Consider the following 14,414-nt stretch of genomic DNA (forward strand, 5'->3'; position numbering starts at 1 on the left):
TTCATTCAAAAACATTATTGCATATTACTCCCTCCTTCCTAAATTATATTTGGAATTTTTTTTTGTCCTATATTATAAGTCGCATTACAATTCCAATAAAAGAATAATGTTATTTTTTTTATTATATTCTTAACTATTTATTACTCTCTACTTTCAATTCTTTATATTATCTTTCATATACCATTTGTTAAGGACAATTTTGTAAAATAACCCATAATATTTTTTTCACAAACAAAAATTAATTACATTTTTTAATACGTATGAAATATCTAAAACTATATCTATATTAACTAACGATAAATGACTAATTAAGAGTTGGACATCATTCAAAAACGATCAAGTGTGGACTTAAGATAGCAATCCATGTTGACTAAAGCATTTGTGCACCAATTGAACTAAAAATAGGACTATAGGAGCGTTGAACCTTTACTTCCCAATCGAGCTCAAAGAAGCTACCAATTCACTTAACTAATCTCCAACCTAGATGATCCACCACTACCATAGGGGCAACATGAAGCTCAATCACATTATATATTCTATGTCATAATGCAAACTTTCAAACATATTACATAACTCTTGTTTGGAAATCCCGAAGAAGAAATATCTTTAAGGTGGCTGAAGTATGTCCACAAAAGAAGTAGAAAGAAATTATTGGCTAAATTGCATTTTTGGTCCCTTAACTATTTAGGTAGTATCGATTTAGTTCCTTAATTAAAAAGCGATTTATTTTGATCCCTTGACTTTCTCTCCGTTACACATTTTAGCCCTTTACCTTACTTTTAATTCAAAAACATTAGGTTTTTTTCATCTTCTTCTCTATCAACCTTCAACAACAAAAATCCCAGAAAAATTCCATAAGAAAATGAAGAAACCCTAACGTTTTTGAATTAAAAGTGTAACAGAGAGAAGGTTAAGGGACCAAAATAAATTGAATTTTAATTAAGGGACCAAAGCGATACTACCTAAATAGTTAAGGGACCAAGAATCCAATTTACCCAATAAAAATAATACTCACAAATTGATTGTGATCCACACTTCATACCAACATCTATACTTTTTCAACAAAATAATGTATCATTAACCTGCAATTTTTACTAGGAGAAAATTGCAAACCTTCTTAATTACATTTGCAATTTTTATAAGGAGAAAATTGCAAACCCTCTCAACTATAACTTTTGCATATAAAAATTGAAAACTATCCATGACACACACATACCCAATCCCCCAATAGCGTTGTTTTGGTAAAGAAACTCAAACTATTTCTTTATATTTAAAATAATTTTGTACCACTTTTTCTTCTCAACACTCGCTGCAGCACTTGGATGAATACCCAACTCGACACAACATATCATCCCTTCGTCCAAACTCTAACATTTTTCACTATCATTTCCAAAGAGTAAAAGAACGTCTCATGTCTAACTACATTTGTAGATTGAGTACTCTTCAACTTTTCAGTATTTTCTTTCAGGCTTTGCAAATCCTCCATTAATTTTGGACTTATGCATTGTCATAAGGAGATATCTCTCCTTCTATCAAACAAAGGAACATCCAACTTCAGTATAGCCATAACACATTCAAAAAATAATATTAGGATTAACTTCTCTTCAAATGAATAATAGGATACACTAAACTTATTCTCTTTCTCCCTTGATTGAAACTTTAACTCTGACGTCAGTATTTGTGAAATCCACAAGAAATAATATCTATACAAGTGGAAGCACATCACAAAAGAAGCAACAAAAAAAAAAAACACAACTCACAAATTAATTGTGGATCGCCATTCATAATTACATCCACCATCTCTTAATATTGACACAATAGCTGTTACAATGCATGCATTGCAATGGTACACATTACATTAAAATTACAAAGAATTTTGCAAAATCGCCGAGCCACTCCTTTCTTGTTGCTCTCCCTAATAAGATCACCACAATTCCACAACCAACACCAAAGCAGTGGAAAATGCTAACATGGACCTTAAGAGTGTGTTTGGATGAGAATGTTTTGAGGGAATGTAATGTTTGGAGGGAATTCAAATACTTTGAGGTAAATTCAATTGTTTGGATAATAATTTGAAGAATTTTTAAAATGATGAGAATTTATGAAGTATTTTGTTCAAGTTAAATTTAGAGAATTTCAAATGACACCTAAAAGGTAAGAATTTCAAAATTCTTTCTTGTTATAATTTTTAAAATTTTGTTTTGGTCCTCAAATTTTCCAAAATTGTCAATTTGATCCCAAATAAAAAATTATAAATTGACCCCTCAAATTTTGCAAAAATTATAATTTGACCCCTCAAATTTTTTGAAATTTACAAATTGACCTCTAATTTCAATTTTCAAATTTTGCTCAAAAAAATTTAAAGGCTTAAATACGCAAACCGTCCCTGTAATTTGGGCGCGTTTTGATTTTCGTTCTTGTAAAAAAAAAAAAATTAATTACATCCCTGTAAAAAAAAATTGTTTTAAAAAGGTCTCTGGCCCCACTTTTTTGCTGACATGGGATGCCTTTGGCCACGTGGCAGTTGCTGACTGTGCAACTTTTGCCACGTGGCATGCCACATAATTAATTTTTGTTTATTTTTTTTCAAAATTCTGAAAAATCATTTTTTAAATTAAAAAATCCGAAAATAAATTTTAAAATCATAAAAAATTAAAAAATCGGAAAAAAATTGAAAAAAAATCTGAAAATTAAATTTTCGATTTTTAATTCTGAATTTTTTTTTTTAAATTAAAAAAATCTGAAAATAAAATTAAAAATCATAAAAAAAATCTGAAAATTAAATTTTTGATTTTTAATTAAAAAATACGTTTTTTTCAAAATTCTGAATATTCTTTTTTTTAAAATTAAAAAATCCGAAAATAAATTTAAAAATCATAAAAAAATTAAAAAATCCGAAAAAAATTGAAAAAAATCTGAAAATTAAATTTTCGATTTTTAATTAAAAAATACGTTTTTTTCAAAATTCTGAATATTATTTTTTTTAAAATTTTAAAAATCTGAAAATAAATTTAAAAATCATATTCTGATTTTTTAATATTACGATTTTTAAAAATCATATTCTGAAAATTCTTTTTAGAAATTAATATTACGATTTTTAAAAAATCAGATTTTTTTAATATTTTTCGAAATTATATATTCTGATTTTAAAAAATTATATAATTTTCCATTTTTTTCATATTTCCAAAAAATTATATTTTTTAAAATTATATAATTGGAAATTTTTTTGAAATTATTATGATTTTTAATTTTCAGTTTTTTAAATTTTTTTATGATTTTTAATATTATTTTCACATTTTTTTAATTTAAAAAAAAAAATTTCAGAATTTTGAAGAAAAAAATTTAACTGAAAATCGAAATTTTAATTTTCAGTTTTTTTTTCAATTTTTAATTTTTTATGATTTTTAAATCTATTTTCGGATTTTTTTAATTTAAAAAAAGAATTTTTAGAATTTTGAAAAAAAATAAACAAAATTTAATTATGTGGCATGCCACGTGGCAAAAGTTGCACAGTCAGCAACTGCCATGTGGCCATAACCATGCCAGCTCATGCTAGAAGTGGGGCCAGGGACCTTTTTAAAACAAATTTTTTTTTTACAGGGATGTAATTAATTTTTTTTTTTACAAGGACGAAAATCAAAACGCGTCCAAATTACAGGGACAGTTTGCCTATTTAAGCCAAATTTAAATTTATAAAAGTTTCCCAAAAATTTGACAATTAAACATTCTATTACTCCACCAAAACAATAATATTGAGAAATGAAATGAATTTAATTGAATCATTTAAATTGTCTAGAATTCTAAATTCTTTAAAATTTCTCAATTACCTCATCCCAACACACTCTAAAGCTTTGTTTGGGAGTTTGGAGGAGAAGGGAAGAGAAGGCTTTGTGGGGTGGAAAATATGTGGGAAATATATATATATATATATATATTCCCTAAAAAAATGGTATATATATCATGGTGCCGGCTTGGCTTTTTTGTAGACAATTGTGTAATAGCTAGAATTCCTACATCAAATCTCTCTTGCACACACCCCACATCATAATGGACAAATTATATGAAGAGGTTGAAGAGCCCGTGAGTCCTCATGGACAATGTTTCAACAGCTCTGCGATATGTTCATATGTTTTTGGCTTTCTGGAATTAGCTATTCCAATTGATGACTCACAAACTATGCCTTTGCTCAAAGATGTCTTCCTCCCTATCAATCCACAGTTCTCCTCTATTATGGTTCTATATTTCTTCCATACTTTATTAATTACTAGTACTTATACTTTACCAACCAAATTTTAATTAAAAATTGACCTTTTATTATCATTAATTTTTCTATTAAGGGCTTAATTAACTTGCGAAACAGGTAAGAGATGAAGATGGTAATATGAGATGGCAAAGAGTTGAAGTGAATGTTGAAGAGCACGTAAAGATTCCTAAATTTCCTGAAACGACATATGAATTTTATGACAATCATGTTAGTGACTATGTAACAAGTATTATAATGGAAAGAACACCACAAGAGAAATCCCTTTGGGAAATTCATCTTATCAAGTATCCAACAACCAATGCTTCTTCCACCATAATATTTAAACTTCATCATGCACTTGGAGATGGTTACTCTCTCATGGGTGCCCTTCTTTCTTGTCTTCAAAGATCTGATGATCCGTCTCTTCCTCTCTCTTTTCCTAACCGCAAATCATCACAACTGTTATCTCCTAAGAAAGGCTTTTTCAACTGGTTCCCTTTAACCATGTTCTCATTTTTCAATACCATGTCTGATTTAGGATGGAGTATATTGAAAAGTTCAATAATTAAAGATGATAAATCACCTATATGGAATGATGAGGAAGGTCCAGAGTTTCTGCCTTGTGTAGTATCAAACCTATCATTCTCTCTTGATGAAATCAAAATAATCAAGTCTCAGCTTCGAGTGGTAAGGTTAATAATTTATACTGAGTCGTGTTAACTTGTGCTCTTAGAGCACACAACAATCTAAAAATATAAACTTTTTCTTAAATTTTGTGCATTCAATTAATTAACACCAAGGGTCATCCTAACTCGCATCTTTAAGACACATGTTAAGCAACCTAAAAGGAGAAACTTTTTCTTAAATTTGTGCATTTAATTAATTGAAAAAAAAACTCAAATGCATTGATTAGAACAAAATGTTTCTACTTTTCATTCATTAACTTGTATGTTAAAGGTACAAGTTAGCATTTGTCATTTATTTATGTATGCAATTTGCAAATCAGTCAACTTCTACATTATGGTGTTGCAGGATTTTGGGCTACTAAATTTAAATAGATAATTTCTTATCATCTGACCTTAGGGCACAAGTTAGCAAGACTCTTTTATAATACTCCCTCCGTCTCACAATAATTGTCATTTTACCACTTTTTATTTTTCTCAAAATAATTGTCACTTTAGGATACCAATGCAGCATTTATTATTTGTTTTCATTACTATACCCTTATTTATTGAATTTCATCCAAATTAACTAACTCCATTAACTATAATTAATAAGGGTGTTTTAGTAAATGATACTAATTTTACCATCAAAATCAACACAATTAATCATTTTCTTAATAATCGTGCATAAACCTTAAACGACTATTATTTAGAGACGGAGAGAGTATAACTCACAATCACTCTTTTCTATGCAACATTAACTACATTTTTTTTTTTTGGTTTGAATAAACATTTTTTAATCTATGTAAAATTGCTAGAAAAACATATGAGTAATTTGGACCGGAGATTTGGAATGAAGGGAGTAGTTTTTTTTTTTTTTAATTATGTTTAATCAAACTAAGCAAGATTAGTTATATCTTTTTTTGTGCTGCAGACAATAAATGACGTGATTACTGGAGTAGTTTTCTATGGGATTAGGCTATACATGCAAGAGATTGACAATAAGGCAAACACTTCAAATTCCACAGGGTTGGTGGTGCTTAATACAAGGAACATAGGAAGTTACCGATCAATACAAGATATGATGAAGACTGATTCAAAATCTCCTTGGGGGAATCATATTTCTTTCATACATGTACCAATCCCCAAGCTAAGCCAGGACAGTCTATCTAACCCCTTAGAATTTATTTGGAAAGCACAAAATATGATCAAGAGGAAGAGAAGTACTTTCACTGTTTTTCTTATTGAATGGCTTTTAAATATGGAGCTGAAATTAAGAGGACATGAGGTGGGTATATATGTATATTACTCTAATTGGAGAACCAACTTTAGTCACCCCTATATTTCTGAAAAATCATACTCACCGTCTCAAGATGTAAGCAAAAATAGATCAAGATAAGTTGATGTATCTGATACAAATTTTGAACAAAATACATTAACTTTTGTTGACCAATTTTTGCTTATATTTTAGGACGGTTTAAGTATATGATTATGGAAGTATACATCTGAACGAGACAATTTTTTATTTTATTTTATTTGTTTCAACGCTTGAGCTATAAATTAACATGTTTTGCAGGCATATGCTAAACATGTGTATGATACATTGAGAAACTCAAGTGTTGTCATATCCAATTTGATTGGGCCAGTGGAACCTATGGCTTTGGCAAACCATCCTGTTAAGGGTCTCTACTTTACAATGTCAGGTGGACCTGAGGTAACCATCAACTTGATTAAGAATTTGATTTATATTCCCAGTTTCTATAAAGATATATTTTTTTATATCATCAATTAACATGCATGTAATTAGTAATTATTATTGAGATACAATCATACAAATATGCTATCCTTTGTGGCTGCAGAGTATAAATGTTGCAGTTATGAGCTACACAAAAATATTAAGAATTACTTTGAAAACACGTAAAGGCTTTATTGATGAAGAGAAGTTAAAATTGTGTGTGGTAAGAGCCTTCGAGGTCATATCCAAATCAGCAATGGAGATTACCAACAAAAACAAAAATTAAAAAATTTATTAAGCTGCGTTGGAGTCTCTAAGGGATCACCAGACCTTCATCCTGTACTCCTGCTGGTGCCTTGGGGATCACCAGGAATAGGCCAAAATGAAGCATTTGTTGTTGAGAACCAAGGCCTCGTTTACTTCAATCATTTTCTAGTTTCATTTTTAAAATAAAATAAGGCCAAAATGATCATGCCACATGAAGAAAGAAAAAAAAGTAGCTCAATTTCTTATTTTCATAAGTATCACAATGAGCATCCATGTGCAAAATGACTAAAAGTTTCTTTCTGTTACGAATATTATAACTAAGTGGATCACCATTAGTTATTGGGTTATATGGTCATACTATTGGCTCATATTATATCATTGTATTTTTCAATATTGGCTCATACTATATCATTGTATTTTTCAATAAATAGAGCTCAGATGTAACATAAATGTACACCGACGAAATAATAGAATATTCAACTCATTTCTTTCTCTCCTTCTATCTATTCTTGTGCTATTCAGAGTTTCTGTTGGGATTGCATTTAGTCCGACTTAAAATTGTTGGTGCTGCAATTTCAAATTGTTGGAATTTGGTTTTCCAAACTCTGTTTTGAAAAGGAATTTTCATTTACCGAAGTTGTTACTAGATTGAGTCACGATCATGTCGCACTAGTTAAGACGTTTCGTGGCACTGTCAAAAATAGTGTAAGACATACTATCAATCAAATCGCCTCCATGATAAAACAAGTCAACTACAACTGTGCGATTAACTAATGCACTGTAGAAAATCGTTCGAAAATTACACCTTCAAATATATGGCTATTAAGGCCACACGAATTTAATACTGAAACCACTATTATATGGTACTGTGACCACTCTATTATGGTACCGAGACCACTCAAATATGGTGTTTCCATCATTCTAACTTTTAACTTCTGCAAAATATCAATATAGTACTACGACCACTCAAATAAGGTGATACTGTCATTTTGACTTTTAATTTCTCAAAAAGTAAAATTATTGAAAGAATATATACTCTTAAGATCATTATTAATTGTGATGGAACATTATTATTCCAAAAAGGGACTATGATCTTAAAGTACTCTTTACTTCGAAAGGACTATGCCTTTAAGACCATTCTTGATGTTGAAGAGACATTATACCGAAAAAGGGATTATGGTCTTAAGATCACTCTTAATTCCGAAGGGACAGAAACATGAGATGAGAAGAAGAATTGCTCGTTAACACAAGCTAGAGGGAGAAGAGAGAAAGAATTCTCGACAACTCAATAGAACTCTTTGGTGTGTTATATTTTATGTGAGACCCCCACATTCTAATTTTTTTAATTCACACCACAATAGTTCAAAGTTTTATTACTTGGTGATTAATCTTCCAACCTTTCAATTTTCTTCCAACTTCACACCAATGTTCCAACCTAAGGCGTGCAATTATTCTTGATATGTTTTAACATGTATATACATTTTACTTTTGTATCAATGATTATTGGCTATTCGGTTATTGTGGAACAATAGTGGTTTATACAATTCCTCTAGGGTTTTGATAATAACAAAGTATTGAAGAACAATTGGAATACTAACATATGTTCAAGTGTGTAGAATCATAGAATGAATCTATCATTGAAGGATGAGCATATGCAGAGCATCAGAAGAACCATGAGAAGCATTGAAGACTATGGTAGAAGATCTGAAAAAAGGTCAACCAGAAGTCAACGTCATAAGAACAAGGATGCCTCACTGAAGCTGGAGAGTAACCTCAACAGATTCTATGAAGGTCATCAGACTCAGAAGATGAAGACAGACTTGGATGGCACCTCAGATTTGAGAAAATCCTCAGAATCCACGTAAGTTTTGTCTTCTTTAACAAATGCCTCGAAGACACTAATTAGCATGACCTATATATTATTAGTAAAGTAAAGTAAAGATAAAGTAATAGGATGACCATGAAGCTACAAAATTAGTGAAATTAAGAGTTTAATTAATCCAGGAAACATAGTTTTCAACACAAAACCCACCAGATGGAGTTTCCAAATCCACCGGTTCGCCACCTCAACCTGCAAGACAACATTAGTCAAACGATCCATACATTCCTTCACTAACTCCTCCTCCAACGCAAACAACCCCATACATCCAAGCCTCACCATTAACACCCCCAATCCAACACAAACATATCAACAACAATTATTATTTTATCATCTGTCAACTCAAAAACTATTCTAAAACTAATGTTTAGAGAGGAACCATCAATCCACGGGTCCTTCCAATACAAAGTAGACCTTCCATCACCCACCTCTTTATTTATATTATCCAACAACCACATCTCACCTAACACACCACCTCCCCTTCGAATATAATTCAAGTTTTGCCACCATACCGACCCTCCCTCTCTCCTAAAACATAACCTCCGTCCTTCCTTACCATACTTCCACTTTGTATTCATGCTATAGAATATTAACGTCTTTAATTAAATTGTTTTTTTTTCTTTCTAAAAGCATTAATATTTTATATTTTAATTTTATTTATTTATTCTGATAATTTATGATAAGCTCAAATCTTTATGAACATATTTTACTAAACAACTTTTAACTTAAAAATAGCTTTGAAATAAAAAAAAATGACCAAACAACTTTATGTTTATTTCTATGGCTCTTGCTTTTAACTTTGTTTTAAAAAAACCGCACCAAAAAGAACCTAAGGAAAATTGTTAGTGTAGTTAATGTATTCATTCTATATATGAATGTATGTAGTAAATTTTGTGTTTTCATATATATTTCAAGACACTTAGTGGTATAATTAGGGAGAAGATGAATGTACCAAGTACATTTTGCATAAAGAATAACAATCATGTTTAGAAAATCTACATAAGAAGTTTCAAAGATCCTATTTATTTCCTTTCTCCTTTAAGTGATATATAATATATGAAATGCAGTCTTAGATTCTTGGTAGCTCTAAAAATACCATGTATTTTCAGAGTCTTAGTAAGGAATACAGAATACAGAATACAGATTTGGACATTACAAGTCAACATAATTCTTGTACATTTGTACTTACTCGGAAGCAACAAAATCTTCTACAGAATACAGAATACAGAGCTGGAATCATATTCCACATTATTCATGTCTTGGCCTTTGTTGGATTAATGTTAGTATTGAAAATTGTAGCAAATACATTCATGTACATAATTAGCCATGTACCTAGGTAATTTCAATTCAGGGAAAGTGACAGGAATTCGAAGAAAAACCAAGTTACTCTAATGTTTTCTAGTTGTCCTTAAGTGGTGAGCATGGAATTCTCGCCACGGATAATAATGTCACCAAAGAAAGCTATAATAATATGAACTTACAATGCTACATGTCACAGAAAGCTATAATGGTAATTGAAAGTAATGGAACTGCTCCTACATTTTTTTACAATATATGTGAATGATACGCCCATGTTTCTTCCATATTATCGAACTGGGTAAAAAACTGAAATTCTAGACACCTATAGGCTATAACATTAACATCTGGTACCAACTCATAGCATGTTTGTGTATCCTGAAATACAGTTAGTCACAAAAGATATAAAAATTTCATCAAGGGTTAATATGAACCAAAGATGCTCCAAAAAATTTCTTTAACACCAAAGAACGGAAGGATAAAAAAATATTCACTTTTCTAAGCATGCCACTGTAAAATTCTACCAGATCTACAACAGAAAATCACCAACAAGTGTACATAAAAAAGAATTACATTGTTTCTCTATTGATCCCCTGCTGTCCTTATACTGTTTACAAAAGATTCTATTGATTTTTGGACTCTGGTTCCTTCTGTTTGCATTACTGCCTTAGATGCCTTGCGTAGATTTTGAATTCCACGACCCAAACTGGCAATTGAGGGGGCGACAGGGAGAGATTGAATAGCGCACTCAATCCCATCTTCATAGTAAATCAAGCCTGTGCAAGTTGTGATGCTGCCTGCAAATGTAGCCCAAGGCAAGAAGCCAACACGCTGAATCTTTCGCCTCCGCATTATGTCATAGAATGCTGTCCTCAGAGTTGAAAAACTAGTTTTTTCAGCAGAGGCTATAGCAACCTGAGTAACGGCTCTAATCTTTTCAGCAGATACAGCTGTCTTCATGAAAACCGATGATTTGGCTCCAGAAGTTGCAAATCCAGGAGCCGTAGCTTTAGATGAACCAAGGGCAACGGATAGTAGTTTCTGCATCTGGCTGAGTACGATCTTGAGAGAAGCTGGAGTATTGAAAGTAACAGCCTTTGTCAGCGTCGACATGGGGACTACCTTGGTCAGAGACGAAGCTCCTAAAACTGCTGTTGCTCCAGCCCCAACTGCCACCACAGAACTATCCGTAAACAACTGCTTGCTGTCACCATGATTTAAACTAGCCCCGTTACCTTCAGAATATGTGATTAATTCTCCAAGAACCTCTTTAAGCTCACCAGGAAGCGGAGTATCCCAGTGTTTCCTGATATCTGATAAGACACTAGCATCAACTACTGCCACAATGGTTTTAAACTTATCAGTCTGGCTACGAATGGCCTGTGTAAACATCACTTGTGCCTGGAAATCACCTGGAAGCTCTGAGTACTCAATCTTATTCGACTTGGAAACGCCTTTCTCGCCAACAGGCTGCATCCCCTCATCATGTAAAGCTATTCTAAGCCCCTCTACGGCAAATCGGAAAGTATGAACCTCAGAGACAGTCTTAACATCAAGAACCTCTCCTCTATTCACATCCAACAACATCTTCTGTGCATGTGCTAACGCATTACCCATCAATGGTAAATACGAAAATATATCATGCAAATGCTCAAGCAAAAGATATATAGACTGTGCAAATGCAGGAGCATCATAACTAGCTGTTGGCTGAATTTCAACCGAACCCGCCTCCGAAACAGACTCATTTTTACTATTACCAATCAAAAGTGGATCCGTATTTTCAGATAAACCCTTTCTCAACACCATCCTAACATCTTTATTCATCGAAAACCTCTTCAAACCAATTGAAGCCAAAGAAGTTGCAGCACCTTGCTGCTGAGGAACAAAACTATTCAAAAAATCTCTAAAACGGTTTATAACATCAACAATTAAACCAGAATCATTATCATCATCATCATCATTACTATCATCATCATCATCATCATCATTACTATCGTCAGAAAAAGTTTCTGGAGGTGATAGAAGAACAATAAACTCCGAACCAACATCTTTGGCAGCCTTTTTAGCAGCCAAAACATGACCATTATAGCCAGTACCAAAAATCTCCCTAAGAACAAAATAACCAGCAACCCTCTCATACTCATCTCTACCAATTTTATCAACGAAACACCTTTTGATAACACCAAATAAAGAAGTAGGTAGCTCGTTTCCATCCTCTTCATCATCATCATCATCATCAAAAGTTGAAAACCAATCAGCTTGAACAATAACAGCATCAGGTTTAACTTCATTGATGAGTTCACGCGCATCGGAACATGATTGTTCTGATAGGTTGAGAGAAGAGAGAATGTAAACTAGGGACTGTGTTTCAGGATCACGCACTGCAAATACAAACTGCTTAGTGTGATCGGGGATGTTGAGTTTGTTTACTAGTTGTTTTGATGGTTTGAGTTCGTCGAAATGGAGTGTAGAGAATGGCCATAGGTTTTGTAGCTTGGATAGAAACGTATTCGCCATTGCAGAGTATATGTTGATTTTGCGACGAAATGAGGAGGAAGCAAGATATGTTTCTACTTCTAAACCTCTATGAAATAGAAAACTCTAGTGTCTGTTAAATACAAGTAATCAAAACCTGTTCATGATACTCGTTTTCAAAAGGAGGAAGTAGCATGCATAAATAATTAATATTAATGACTTTGAACAATCAAAAATGAAAGTCCGCTAAAAATATCATTTAGCATAAGCAAACATTCTGCGAACATTCTACGTCCAACATACATTTTTTAACAATCATTCCTTTGTTTTTTTACGTGCAACCTTAAAAAATTGTTTGTTGATTGAAGTTGTTGGCGAGGTAGTTGTAGCTTCAAGTGTGAATGGAGGAATAATGGGGATGGGTGGTGTTCCTAGAAGTAGCAGTATTGAGTCCAATGTTCTATTTCTTTATTTGTCCAATAGCACCAAAATTGAAAAGTAGTATTTGTTTAATTAAAAAATATATATGGTAATTTCAGGTTGATTTCAGGTTGGAAAGATCGAAAAAGGCGGTGAGGGAAGACAACTCTCCATTACTATAATTTTAAAATGTATAACAAATCGTGTGACCCACCAAATGTTACATTATTATAATTATATTTCTAAAACATTGGTAATGGTCGTTCAAAAAAAAAAAAACATTGGTAACTGATCTAATAGAGAAGGTGTCGTAAATTATAGTTTAACTGATAAAAATATCAAAATTGTTAGGTTAGACAGCATGATTGAGTTCGAGCTCTGACTCCTCCACATATGTGTATAAATTTCCAATGATCTTTGTCATTTCGTTTATCTACTAAAAAATCGAGAAAAAAATTGAGACTTGACCCGAGTCTGTTAACATGGTTCACTATATGTTTTTCACCATGGTGATGAAGTTAAGTGTAAGTAGTTATTTTTTACAAAAAGAATTAAAATGTATCTCGTATATTCACATTTACATTATCATATTAAAAAAATTAAATATCTGCTGAGTATTTTTTTACAATTTTCTGAACATGTATACCAAAATTATTCAAGAATTTAAAGTTGAAGGATAATTCCACATATTTTGGTGCAACAAAGACTAAAATTGTTTGCAGGACAATTTTGTAAAGACTAAAACATGCAAGTTTTCTATGAAGACGAAAAAAACTAAAACTGATAATTTTATAGGGGCTAGTTTATATATAAACAGGTTTGCGAAAAATCATTCGAATATTAAGTTGAAAATAGTTACACATGTTTTATTTCAACATAGACCGAAACTACTTGCAGAGTTATTATAGCAACGAAAAGGTGTGATTTTTTTGTAGTGAAAAAAATAAATAAACTTAACAAATTTACAAGGACTAAACCTAGAAGCCTCATTTTATTTTACAAGAACGGAAAACATATTTATCCCTAAAATAAATACTACTATAATTGCATCATACTAGGTATTCACTATTAAACCGTGGACATTCATTCATAATACTACACATCCACCATCCATTACTGACTTCACCATCATAGTAAAAAAGTATTAGTACTTCACCATTCTAAGTGCTCCCTTGGTGGGTTTGGGGTATGAGATAAGGAAACGTACGTTGATGAGGTGGATGATAGCACAATGGTTAGGAAGAGGGGTAAAAAAGGACATTGCTGCATGCTATATAATAAATGTTTGTGATTTGAAACAATAGCACAATGGTTAGGAAGAGGGGTAAAAAATATTCATTTTTCTAATCATGTCCACTCTGATTGAAAAAATGTGTATTATATACTTCCTGATATAAAAGCTAAGCACTGTAAAATTTGACCAGATCTGCAACAGAA

The 14,414-nt window shown here is 31.8% G+C and overlaps 2 protein-coding genes across 2 annotated transcripts; one reads left to right on the plus strand and one right to left on the minus strand.

The window, feature by feature from the left end:
- Positions 1 to 3,990: 3,990 nt before the first annotated feature.
- Positions 3,991 to 7,391, plus strand: LOC146931512 (wax ester synthase/diacylglycerol acyltransferase 4-like). Its single transcript, XM_085703011.1, has 5 exons — positions 3,991 to 4,233; positions 4,361 to 4,930; positions 5,840 to 6,193; positions 6,482 to 6,619; positions 6,765 to 7,391. Exons 1-5 carry the CDS (start codon positions 4,048 to 4,050, stop codon positions 6,924 to 6,926), a joined length of 1,410 nt encoding a protein of 469 aa, XP_085559137.1. The 5' UTR covers positions 3,991 to 4,047; the 3' UTR covers positions 6,927 to 7,391.
- Positions 7,392 to 10,522: 3,131 nt separating this feature from the next.
- LOC146931513 (uncharacterized) lies at positions 10,523 to 13,344 on the minus strand. The gene has a single exon (XM_085703009.1). The coding sequence runs from the start codon at positions 12,597 to 12,599 to the stop codon at positions 10,665 to 10,667; it is 1,935 nt and encodes a 644-aa protein (XP_085559135.1). The 5' UTR covers positions 12,600 to 13,344; the 3' UTR covers positions 10,523 to 10,664.
- Between the last annotated feature and the right edge of the window lie 1,070 nt (positions 13,345 to 14,414).

Source organism: Medicago sativa, chromosome 4 (assembly GCF_051527215.1).
Source record: "Medicago sativa cultivar Bolivia chromosome 4, Bolivia_mono, whole genome shotgun sequence".
Classification (NCBI taxonomy): Eukaryota; Viridiplantae; Streptophyta; class Magnoliopsida; order Fabales; family Fabaceae; genus Medicago; species Medicago sativa.